General features: G+C 39.8%; 1 protein-coding gene across 2 annotated transcripts; it reads left to right on the top strand.

Annotated features, from left to right (window-relative positions):
* Positions 1-910: 910 nt before the first annotated feature.
* lad1 (ladinin) lies at positions 911-10835 on the top strand. Of its 2 annotated transcripts, none has more exons than XM_050066082.1 (14): positions 911-1444; positions 2335-2514; positions 3022-3301; positions 5494-5567; positions 6175-6346; positions 6686-6778; positions 7089-7132; positions 7220-7262; positions 7455-7498; positions 7603-7669; positions 7780-7914; positions 8014-8103; positions 10051-10176; positions 10264-10835. In XM_050066082.1, the coding sequence occupies exons 1-13, from the start codon at positions 1407-1409 to the stop codon at positions 10147-10149; spliced, it is 1359 nt and encodes a 452-aa protein (XP_049922039.1). In that variant the 5' UTR covers positions 911-1406; the 3' UTR covers positions 10150-10176; positions 10264-10835. The 2 variants fall into 2 exon arrangements, with proteins under 2 accessions (XP_049922039.1, XP_049922038.1); XM_050066081.1 differs by lacking the exon at positions 911-1444 and adding an exon at positions 1537-1634.
* The last annotated feature ends 1302 nt before the right edge of the window (positions 10836-12137 follow it).

Raw genomic sequence — 12137 nt, 5'->3', positions numbered from 1 at the left:
TTTAGGGACTTTCTTTATGCAGTCCCTTGTGCTCTTTTTCAATACAGACCTTTAAATGTGTGTTAGGTAGTACAAGCATTTGAGTGTGTGTGTTTTCATTATACAGAACATGGTGTGTTATATGTGTGTTCTTTTAGTGTAGATACAATATCAACTCATAACTCTGTACTATGCATCTCAATCAGTCTCCTAACCCTTTTACATTGTGTTTCTCAATCAACTTATGCAATATAACACTTTTACTTGATTAGTGATTAACTCTTTACACTACAATACCCCTCCCACCCTTACTCAAAGTGATAATAATAAAATAAATATTCAAATCAAACATCAGACACAGATTGAAAATGATAACAGCAATAAGATAAGGGAAAAAACAGAATACTGTATAAATAATACAGTATAAAGAATAAATAATAAAATAAAATAACATTAAAAATAAATAAATAAAATGACATTGAAAATAAATAAATAAATAAAATAGGATAAAATAAAATAACAATAAAAATAAATAATTTAATAAATCAAATGATAAAATAAAATAACACTGAAAATAAATTAAACAAGATAAAATAAAATAAAATAAATAAATAAAAACAAATAAAAAGCAAAATGAAAATAGCAATTATTATCCAAGTGAATGGTAGCCTTGCTCAAAAACTCCATAAAGGGCCTGCAGGTCTTATTACAGGTAGATTTACCAGTATCTCTTAATCAATATTCATTAAAATACAGAGGACCATCTCTTTGGAACAACCTTCTTCGATCTCTACAATCACCATCTACATTATTATTATTCAAAAACAAATGAAAAGGACTATAATTTGCAAAGACTTTCAACACTTAATTGATTTATTTGTAATTTATTTATTTTTTGTTTGTGAATTGTACATATTTAACCATTTTGTAATACTCCTTAGTCTGGAACTATTATTCAATTATGTATATATATCTTTTTTCTGTTTATGTGTGCAATATCTAATGCACATTGTTTTGACTTTTAATGTCTTTTTCCGGTATTTTCTATGCATGTATGTGCAAATAACCTATGTGTTATTTGCTGAGTAACTACCACAGCTTCCTGTTAACTGCATCACATTTGCCTTGGTTATTACTGCCAACTGTGTTAGCTTTACTTGTGTCGCAGTGTCACGGCTATAATACCTGCCACATTTGCACCATACATGGAGACACACTCTCGCTCTGTCTCTCTCACTCTCAGGTGGGTCGCTTACCTTTGCAGTCACGTGACGCCTCAGTGAGCTGCAGCAGGGTAAAGGTGCACCGCTTTGTGCCGCACTGACTGTAATCTGACTGCCGCCCACAGAGTGCCCGTCATTCGACTCTTTCCTGTCCGTGAGCGAAGTGCACCTGGAAACTTTTATATCTTTTTTTTGTCGTCCAATATGTCTATCAGTAGGAAGAACTGGTCGGTTTTGTCCAGGTAAGCTTAAATCTAGAGCTTTCTTTATAAGAGAAAAGACACCTGTGTTTGACAGCACCATCTGCTGCTGTTGCTTTTTGACAGTGGANTCTTTCCTGTCCGTGAGCGAAGTGCACCTGGAAACTTTTATATCTTTTTTTTTGTCGTCCAATATGTCTATCAGTAGGAAGAACTGGTCGGTTTTGTCGAGGTAAGCTTAAATCTAGAGCTTTCTTTATAAGAGAAAAGACACCTGTGTTTGACAGCACCATCTGCTGCTGTTGCTTTTTGACAGTGGATGTTACAGACTTTGACTTTAGTCACTATAGTAGCATAGAAGTAGCTCACCTTTGCAGCCTACATTAACAAAAATAAGTTAATAATATTAAGTTAGAGACTTTATAATATGTGTAGTCAGCAGTTGTGAAACACTGAGCTATTTCCTGTCTCCTTTGGTACCATTATTCTCACAGCCTCTTTAACCTTTGCTTTTACATTTGAATAATGTGCTATAAAGTCGCAGCTGGCTTTTTCAGGTTAAAGTCTGGAGATAACTAGATCATTTCTGAGTAAATAAATGCATGTGTTCCTCCAGAGGAAACATCAGCTCACTGTAACTGATAATAAATGCTGTGTTTTGCACACACATCCTGTATAATACTGGACTGAATGGTTTATTTAAGGTTGTTCAGACAGGCAAGCAACAGTTGATAGACGAGTAAAGCAGGTTCTGTGTAACCGTTATTACAACTCTAATCTCTCATTTGCAACAACCAAAACAAGCCTTTAATTTAGATTTCATGGAAACTTGCATGTTAAGTGTTGGACACCATTTTGTGCCTCTGTTTCATTTTCTGTTTCACGTCCTTGTTCTCTGATTATTATGTGCGTGTCTTTCTAACTGTCCTCAGCCTAGCTCGCCAGTGGACGATGGAAGATGAGGAGGAGGTGGAAAGGGAGAGGAGGAGGAGGGTGAAGAGCTCCACCACTGACCCCGATGATGACTTCAGCCACACAACCAGAGACATGCCCACCAGCGATAGCGCCTTTGGGACAGACTCCACAAGCGAGACGTCCCAGGGCCTCAGCAGGTTATTCTCACGATTTAGTAAAACGCTTTTATTTGTCTGTACGTGTCAAAGCTTGATTTGTAGACTGTCTGAACATGAGTCTGTTGCTGGAGGTGTGTGCTCCCCTCTTCTTCTCTCTGCTTGTGTACGCATGGCTACTGTGTTTTCCTGTTTCATTCTCTACATGTGTCTTGTATGTTAGAGGCCACAGGGATGTAGGAATCCATGGTCTTTTTTAGTGGATGGATTTCAGTAGCAGAGAGCGAGAGGATTCTTATACTTTTGTCCCATGGGTGTGTGTCATCTGTATACTTTCCAAACACATGAAGAAACCCGACACCATGCAGGGAAAGTTTGAAAAGTTGTCAAAAACACCACCAGCTGAGTTCCTGGAGCAGAATCAGTCTTCAAAGAGAGAGAGGAACTATAGAGCCATTCATTGGAGAAACCTGATCAGATACAGGACTGACAGGTCCTTTCCCTCGCTAGAGACGATCCATATAATACGTACATGCTTTCTTTTTTCAGCTTGGAGCAGATGCAGCTGGACTTTGTGGAGATGCTGCGTGTCCGCGATGAAAAGCGGAGGTTGAGGCACGTGGAGACGCTGAGGAGACAGAAGGAGGTAGAAGAGGGCGAAGCAGAGGCTTGCGGGGGAGGAACCAGGGTGGAGCTACTGGGGGACATGGATGAGGAGCAGGATAGTGTGTTGCCCTCTGTGAACACCACGTCCAAACCACAACCAACCCCAAATACAGCTACTTACAGCCCCACCAACAGCAGCAGCACTAACACCACAAACAGACAAGTAAGACTGGAGTCACTTATTACAGTACTTGTCAGCACTGTGAAATAAACTCAAGAGTCTGCCGATAGCTAGAGGCTCTGTGTGGGAGGACTTGGGTATAGTGGGCTTTGAGCTAGCACTAAATACAAAGGACAGCATAGGCTGATGGGAATGTTATTAGTTTTGCAGTATTCAGTATTCTTCAAAGTGAAATTTTGACCTGATGATCGCACTACATAAAAAGCCACTCGATCATCAAAGCGATTAGGGTACATCATCTGGAAACCATGAATGTCTGAACCAAATTTTATGCTAATCCAGGTTGGATTAGTAGTAGTCCAGTAGTTGTTGAGACATTTTAAGGGATATGTGGAAACTTTGACCTGCTGATGATGCTAAAGGAAAAGTGACCGAATCACCAAAGTCATTAGCATTCATCTTCTGGGGACCACGAATTAGGGATGCACCAATAAGGGTCAATAGTAACTCAAACACCTGGAACGGCTTACAATGGGGCCGATGTATTCAATTCCATGCAACGTTTATGTCATGCACGTACAAGCAGCACACTGGTAGTTCGTATTATGTTCGCATTTTATGCCGTTGCATTGTTTCATATTGGAATTTTAAACATTTTTAAAAGAGTGTAGGATTTAGGAGGACATACGGGCAGAAATGGAATATAACATAGTGAGTACATTTTCTTTAGTGTATAATCACCTGAAGAAAAAAAAAAGGTTTGTTCTTCTTCTTTCTTTACCTTAGAATGAGCTATTTCTATCTACATAGGAAGCAGGCCCTCATTTATGGAGACCGCCATGTTGCACCACCATGTTTCTACAGTAGCCCAGAACGAACAAACCAAACACTGGCTCTAGACAGGGCCATTTGTGTTTTTGCATTTTCGTTTCGGCCACAGTAGTTAGAAGCCGATCTGCGCCAAGCAGCGTCAGAAAAACACAGATTTTTCAGTGTTTTTACTGGTGTAAATTACTGGGTCTGTTTGTTTGAAGAGGAAGAGACCTCTGTGGATAATTCCTTCTGTTAAAAAGCTCCTGAACAATGAACACTGAAGGATTTCTAACCAGGAGTAGTTTTAGCTGGTTGTAATCTACAATCCTAACTACGAGGTTCCACTAAATCCCCCTAAATCTTACACACTGGACCTTTAATTCCTGTTTGTGTTTTGACCAATTTGTTGCTGCATTTAAAAGTTGTACACTTCAACTCTAATTCCTGTTAAATCTGATTTTTTTTTTTTTTACAAATTGCTGGTTGGTATTTGTTACTCCCTGTCAGTCAAGCCTGATGTAGCCTTACATATAGCAGAATGATCCCGGTCACCTCCGCACAGCGAGGCATACAGCTTATAAACTCTGGTGTCGGATTGGTCCTCTGTATCGGCCGATACCCAAAGCCCATACAGTCAGCACAAAAACTCATGGCAATCCATCCAATAGTTGATGAGACACTTCAGTCTGGACTAAATCCCAAGACTCATGCCGCTAGCGCATCAAAGAGTGAACCGCTTTCACTGACAGACAAATATTTTGACAAGACAGGGAGACAAACACTCCAAGCTATTAATGCATCACCCAGTCATGACAAAATACTACCAACAGTGCCACCCTACAGTGTGGTTAACCACAGTTAGCTGTTACCCCACGCGGAGGGAGAGACAAGTTAATCATTTCCTAGATCCTACAACAACAACTTTTTTTCCTCTCAGGGGAAGATATTTAAGTTACATGCTCTGTGAAGACAAAAACCCTGAGTGTACATTAGTGGCAATGTTTAGGTGAACAAAGCCAGACAGACAGACAGACAGACAGACAGAGTGTATAATGATATCATATGTATTCAATAGTTATAAACAACTGTGGAATATTTTCTTTGAGACGCATCAGACCATAGAGATCAATAACAGACTTTGAGGAAAATACTGTAGGGGTCATTTCCTGTCTCATTATTGGACTTGCATTTTTCCAGTGAATCAAATGACCATGCAAATCACCCATAAAACTTTGATAAGGTGTGCTTAAGGTCATAATTTGAACTTTATCTTTTATGACGCTGGCAGGCAGCTCTAATTCAGTCTACCTGCAAATTAGGCCATAACCGCACTTATGTAATGCAAGGCGTGTCTCAGGTGTTCAAAAGCTTGTATGCTGTGCGCTCATGTTGATTGTCTCTCATGTTTGTTTCTTTGTCAGCACGAAAATGGAGAGTCGGCGAGCAAAGATCCCGTCCCCAAGCCATCGTCCAACCCGGCTCGCAAGTTTGTCAGGTTAATAAGCACAATTTTTTGTTGTTTTTGTAGGTTAGTCATCGGGAAGGATCAAACATTTTTTAAGATGAGATAAGATAAAGGTTATTGATTCCAGACAAGGAAACGAAAGTGCAGCAAAGGAGAAGAACAATGTAGCAGAGGAGTCGAACAGCAACCAAAAGCAATACATCCTCCAAGTATAAAAGTGATTATAATGGCTTAGTTTATTGTTTAAATAATAAACCATATGAAGACAACCATATGTGCTTACAAGCCAGTCATCAAGAGACACATTGGAGTATTTGACATGTGCCTGAATATCACTACAGTACATACAATAGCAGGACAGCCGGAGAGATTACTGTCTAAGAAGTTCGGATAACAAGACAGCAAGGAAGCCTTATATACAAACAAGTTCCCCATTGCATCATTTTATCATTTCAAAGCATTATGCCTGTCTTTATTATGACGGGGGTGGACACAGATCTTAGACAAAAGGATACTGGTGAATAGGGTGCAATAAAGACTTTAATACAGGATCAGGACAGAAGCAGGATCACTGGTTGCTTTCTCATGCACATCTCCAACCAACCTTTCAGCTCACTTGTATTTCTGGTATTTGCAGTTCTGTCTCCATCTCGCTCGACAAAAGCCCCTCCGCCAGCGGGTGCACAAGTCCCATGAGCCCTCGCTCCCCGACGGCCCCCCTGTCTCCTCAACAACACCGGCCGTCGCCTTGCCAGAGCCCGTCTCCTCGGGGAGCTCAAAGCCCCGTCCCGAATGGTCACACACAGGAGGTATTTTGACACATGAACACACTGTTAGATGACATAATTCACAGCATAACAATCTATGCTTCATGTGTTGCTTGTCTCATGGAGTTTGGCTGCAAAGTGCTGACACCACCGCTCATCAGTTCAGTGAAGCAACAGCACACTCTAGTGTTAAAAAGGAAAAGTTGCAGCCTTTGTGCCAATAAATAAAACATAATTGGCTCCATAGTTGTACCTGAAGCTTGCACTAAGTCGTAAACGGTCTTGAAGAATAGAAGAGATGCTCACTTGAGCTTCATCTTCATCTGATTAGGATTATAAATCTGATCTTGTATGGCAGTAAATTATTTTTCTTTACCCCAGACCAGGGTGAACGGCTCTCCCTCCAACAGCAACTTTGAAGAGACGACCAAACCTGCGTTCATCAGGCAGAGCTCCAGGACTATATCTTTCAGGGTAAGCACATCCAACACATGCACACACTCTCCCTGCTAAATGCCAGCATTAACTTTTGCCTATTTGACTGTTAAAACACGATTTAATCTCGCATCAGCTGTTCGACTATCAGTTCAGGGTCATTTGCTTGCGCCACTAAAGCTTCAGCCTTACAGCCGAAGCAATGTTTACCAGCCTTTAACTGCTGACTGGTTGCTTTGTTAACACTGATGTATCACAGACGGGACAACTGCGCTGGTCATTAGCTGCTGATGTTTGGACGACTGTAAGGTCTCCTAGCACATAGTCATATATGTTCGGTTTTACACAGATGATGAGGAAGAAAGAAGAGGAGAGTGCGCCGCTGCAGAGGAGGTAAGGAAACATACTTGTCTTTATTTTTAGTCTCTTTTCTATCCGTCTGCCTCAGTTTGAGTGCTGATTGTCTTTATTCTGTTGTAGCGCGAGTGTGAGGATTGCCTCCAAGAAGTTTGAATCCAGCACAGTAAGATAAGAATTTACTTTTACCTGATGACACTGAATGCAAATACTTTAACTAAGTTTGTTTGTATCATCGAATTATCACTGTATTCTTTTAATATCGACTGAGAGAAAGATCACAGATGTTGACTTGGGTCTTGGGTGTCTTAAACTTGTACATGGCTGGTTTACAGAGTGTGTTATGTTAATTATCCAGGACCAAAATGAAGACGAAGACAAAGCATCATCTTTCCAGAGACAGTGAGTTTAAACAGCCAAACTTTTTTTGCACCTCTTATTGTTATCTCAGTCAGGTTAAGCGTACACACCTGGACCCGTGTATATGTGCATTGTGTTTTGTACAGCTCTAGGCAGAGGATTTCATCCAGGTCCATCCGGGAGAAGATGGAGAGACTTGCTCAGGCTGCACAGGTCAGACTCTCTTCAATCAGAATAACGCAACTTGAGTAACTGTATAAGTAATTATTTCCTTACCCTATGGTAACATTTTTTTCTTGACTCTGCTTCCTACATGTGTGTAGAAGTCAGACATGCCGCGATCCCCAGACGTGACCCAGAGGACCCTCTTCCTGCTGGACGAGGTGTCCAGGAAGAGAGGCCTCTTTGAGAAGGAGCAGCAGGCAGCGAGCCCCACCAGCCCCGGAGTTTCCAGACAGGTACAGTCCCTTATTAGATGTACATGTTCCATCAATGCATGACATCATTAGCATATATATGGGCTGTAATTGTTTCACATCTCCATCTGAAATCAACAGGAATTTAGGAGCTTCACATCAGGAATGTCAGATCGCATCAACCGCTGGCTCAACAAAACCAACCAACCCGGGTCTTCACACATTGCAACTGTGAGGCTATTTGCATTGTTTTATTCCTACTAAAACTGCATCATGGAAGAGGTTATACAAGTGTAGCAGCTAGAGGGCAGTAGTGCTCTTTCTACTATACTGAATGTGCCTCAAATGTCCTCAGCAGGGTTCATTTTTTCTTCCTGCTGCTTACTTTTGATTAGAAGCTCATTCAGATTACGATCCTTGTTGTCTTTACAAATAGGTTTTCTCCTCCTGTTTTGGCAACTGATTGAACATTCAGTCTTCATTAATTCTGTTATGTTATAGTGGCGGATATTTGTCTTAAGTTTGGTGCTTAGAGACTTTGCTCTCTTAAGGTTAACTGGATAACTGTTTGACTAAACTTCAGAGGTTTAGTTTTAAAGTTAATTCCCAATTTCAAAAAAGTTTCTATGACATACTGCTGTTAGTTTTAACAGTAAGGTTTCCATGGCTACGGGGACACTGCCATCTTTGATATATTCCGCACAAAAATAAAATCTTTTTGGTTATCATTGATAATAGAGAAATGTTTGACAGATACCAGTATACACACAAATATAAACACAGCACTTGTGTTTTACCCCCATTTTTCATGAGTTAAGATAAAAGACCTAAGACGAACACACAAAAGACTTTTCTCAAATTTTGTTCACAAACTACTTAAAATTCCTGAGCACTTTGCCAGCATAGCTGTTGTCCCTGAATTGAGTGTTCGTTTCCGAGAATTTGGCAGTTCATGAAGCTGTTTGGCAGCATCTTGATATGCCATACCTGTCAGCAGGGTGTCTACAGGTGTCAGACAGTTAATGTTAATGCTTTTCAAAACCTGTTCAAGACAACTTTTAACCAAATGTAGGAAAAATATTTGGAGTAGCATATATGTGATCTTGTGCAGAGGTGTAGGAATATGGTTATTAGAGTGAGTAAAGTCAAACTACATTTTGCCAACAGGTAAGTGCAAGTATGAAGTAAAATGACAGTATTATAGTTTTTTGGTTTTTTTTTTTTTTAAAGATTTGTAACATTAGAAATGTGGACTTTTACATTGAAAGGCTTCACTCATTTTCACAAAAAGAAACTAAAAAATTGATAAATTAGATAAAATGTTTGTAGTACTAAAGACCTCACAAATTCAAATTTAAGACTATTTAATGACTTTTAAGGCCTTATTGTTGTAACATTGAATTTAAGGCATTTTAAGACTTTTTGAAGACCTGTAGACCTGTAGACTAACTAGCTAACGACAGTGGCCTCCCTATGTAGATAAAAACGGCTCACTCTAAGTGTAGTGGCCGTTTCAACACACCACAGTTCCTGGGCCACTTAGTTTGTGAGGTGTCTTGGTTTTGACTGGTGTTTCTGTTCCTTTTCTGGAGATCTACAGTACTCACATGAGGCAGGTAAAAAGTTGAGCAAGGTTTATTGAGAATACAAAAAAAATTACATTTTGTACGGTCCACTACCGACTTGATGTCCTATTTATATATATTCTCATCGTATTCCCGTAACTACACTACAACACTGCATAACACGGTCAGAAACTTATTATGATCCAAATCAACACAAACTTCACGTCATCTTTTACGCATGCCGCTGTCTACAATCTCCTACTGTCATGCGCCCCATGGCACCACACCTGGCATAAATAAGTTGTGCCTGTATTCTAACACATGAATAAAGTAAATATAAACATAACTTAATAGCACTCCACTATTCTAAACTATTCAAAATATATAGAAACTGTTGTGTAAACTTAAATATCGTCTGAAGCTATACGACATGCCATATCAACACAGAAATTCTTTCCAAATATTAATATGTGCTTAAATGGCTCTTACACTAATGTTACAACAACATACATATTATATTCCATTTCTGCCCAGATATCTCCCTAAATCCTCCACACTGAACCTTAAAGGACTGATTGTCTCCTAAAAATGAGTTAACTATTACTATTTGCAGGACTTGAGACATGTGGACATCACCAGTAAGAGGAGCCTGTTTGAGAGCAGAGAGGAGGAGAGTGTCCCAAAAACCAGCCCTGGAAAAATCTACAAGTGACCAAAGTCCATTTATAATGCCCAGCAGGTACGTTTACTGTCCCACGCTGCACTTTGACAGAACATGTGTTTTCTTAATCATTAATTTCTCGCCTTTCTGTGCCCTTATTTGTAGGATTTGGCAGACGGCGAGAGATGAAGACAACTGGAGGATTAATGGATGCCATGACTGATTCTTTCTTCAAGCTTTTTACTTTTTTTATTCCCTGCCAGAGCACATAATAAAAACAGACAGAAAAAGAGAGTTTAGCTGTAAAGGACTGAATAGGAGGATATTGTTTTTAAAGTTAGGAGGCTTAAATCATACACTTCTGCATCGCTTCTTGAAGTACAAGTATGTCTTATTTCCAAAACTGAAACTGTTTAATGTGTGAGGAAAAGAGTGGGAGGCAAAGTGGACATGAGAGGATAAGACACGTGACAGGGGACAATGACATATATTTGAAAATGCTTCAGCTATTTGCCTTAACTTTGTGTAATTTTTCAAGCACTTTAAACAGGTAAGGGTCTTAATGGTGCCTTTTTTTTTTTTTAACCGAACTACAGTAGCAGGAATTCTGGAGCTGTAATTGTATGTTTTTGTCAAATCTGCAAAATATACCTTTTGTTCTGTGTTAATGTGGGCAAGATGCTGCCTGTCTGAGAAATAAAATGTTTTATTACCACAAAAGTCTGTCGTAAATTTCTTTTACTGGCTCACTTACACTACAAGGAAACACTCTCTAGTCTTAAATGCACATTGACTCTGTAACATCATTGATCTCAGCGGAGGGGGGGGTGTAGATAAGAGCTGGATGCCTGTGTTTTGTCAGTGGCAGGATGCCATACAAGGGTGTGAAAATGTGTATGTGTGTGTGTGTGTGTGTGTGTGTGTGTGTGAATCATTGTCTGTGAGCAACTGTGGCTTTATCTGGATCTTTTTGGCATGGTGACCCACGCTCTTGCACACAGCGGCCTTTTTTGGGGAATGGTGATAATGGAGAGTACATGCTATCTAAAAAGTTATTAATAACACAACAAGGGGTCCTAGAGCCTTTTCTCCGCTGTCCCTTTACCCTACGAGACTCACCTCACATTCCTCTCAGTGAGAGCAGGGACCCTCTGCTCTGCTGCGCACCGAGTCTCGCCATCAGGTCACTTTCGTCAGCACTCTTACTCAGGTAAGTTTCACTGATTATGCGTTTGAGCGCAACCAGAACACAGGGTTGGAAATCAACTTTTGAAACAGCCATTTGGATTTTTTGCCAGCATTTGGCCGATTGCTTATTGCTAATTTCCAACCCTGCCAGAACACAGTATTTACTCTATAAAATATTGATATGAATAGAGCTGGGCAATATATTGATATCATGATACAGGACTAGATAATGTCTTCGGTTTTGGTCGTCTTTTCCTGATTTTAAAGGCTGCATTACAGTAAAGTGATGTAATTATTAAAACTTTCCAGACTGAACTGGCTATTTTATAAATACCCATTTCCCGGTAGTCATTATATCCACCTTACTGATGGTTGTTTATAAAAAATATCGTGTAAACACTGTGAAAGCACCAACAGTCAATTCTATAATATCGATATTGAGGTATTTGGTCAAAAATATTACCATATTTGATGTTCTCCATATCGTCCAGCCCTTGTTACGAAGCTCTGGGTGATTTCTGGGTGAATTCACAGCTTAATTTTTCATGTCCAGATCCAGTGCTGCGCATCTGAACGCTCCCTGCCATGTCTGACAACGAGGAGGTGGTGGAGGAGTACGAGGAGTAGGTTCAAGCTCTCATTTGTTATGCATCACACAAAACCTCTTATGCATGTTAATGCATGAATGTACTGTACGTGTCTTGTGGAACAGTAAAAATACGCCCTGTTACAGAACTACAATGGCAGTTTTTTTTTAACATATATTTTAATGACAGCTTTATGATGTTAAAATGTGATGACGGATTGCTATGTACATCTGCCTTTATATGAGAATAATAACTCACGTATAC

Source organism: Epinephelus moara, chromosome 16 (genome assembly GCF_006386435.1).
Source record: "Epinephelus moara isolate mb chromosome 16, YSFRI_EMoa_1.0, whole genome shotgun sequence".
Lineage (NCBI taxonomy): Eukaryota > Metazoa > Chordata > Actinopteri > Perciformes > Serranidae > Epinephelus > Epinephelus moara.
Note: the sequence above shows the minus strand (reverse complement) of the source record. Positions and strands in the feature narration are given on the sequence as shown.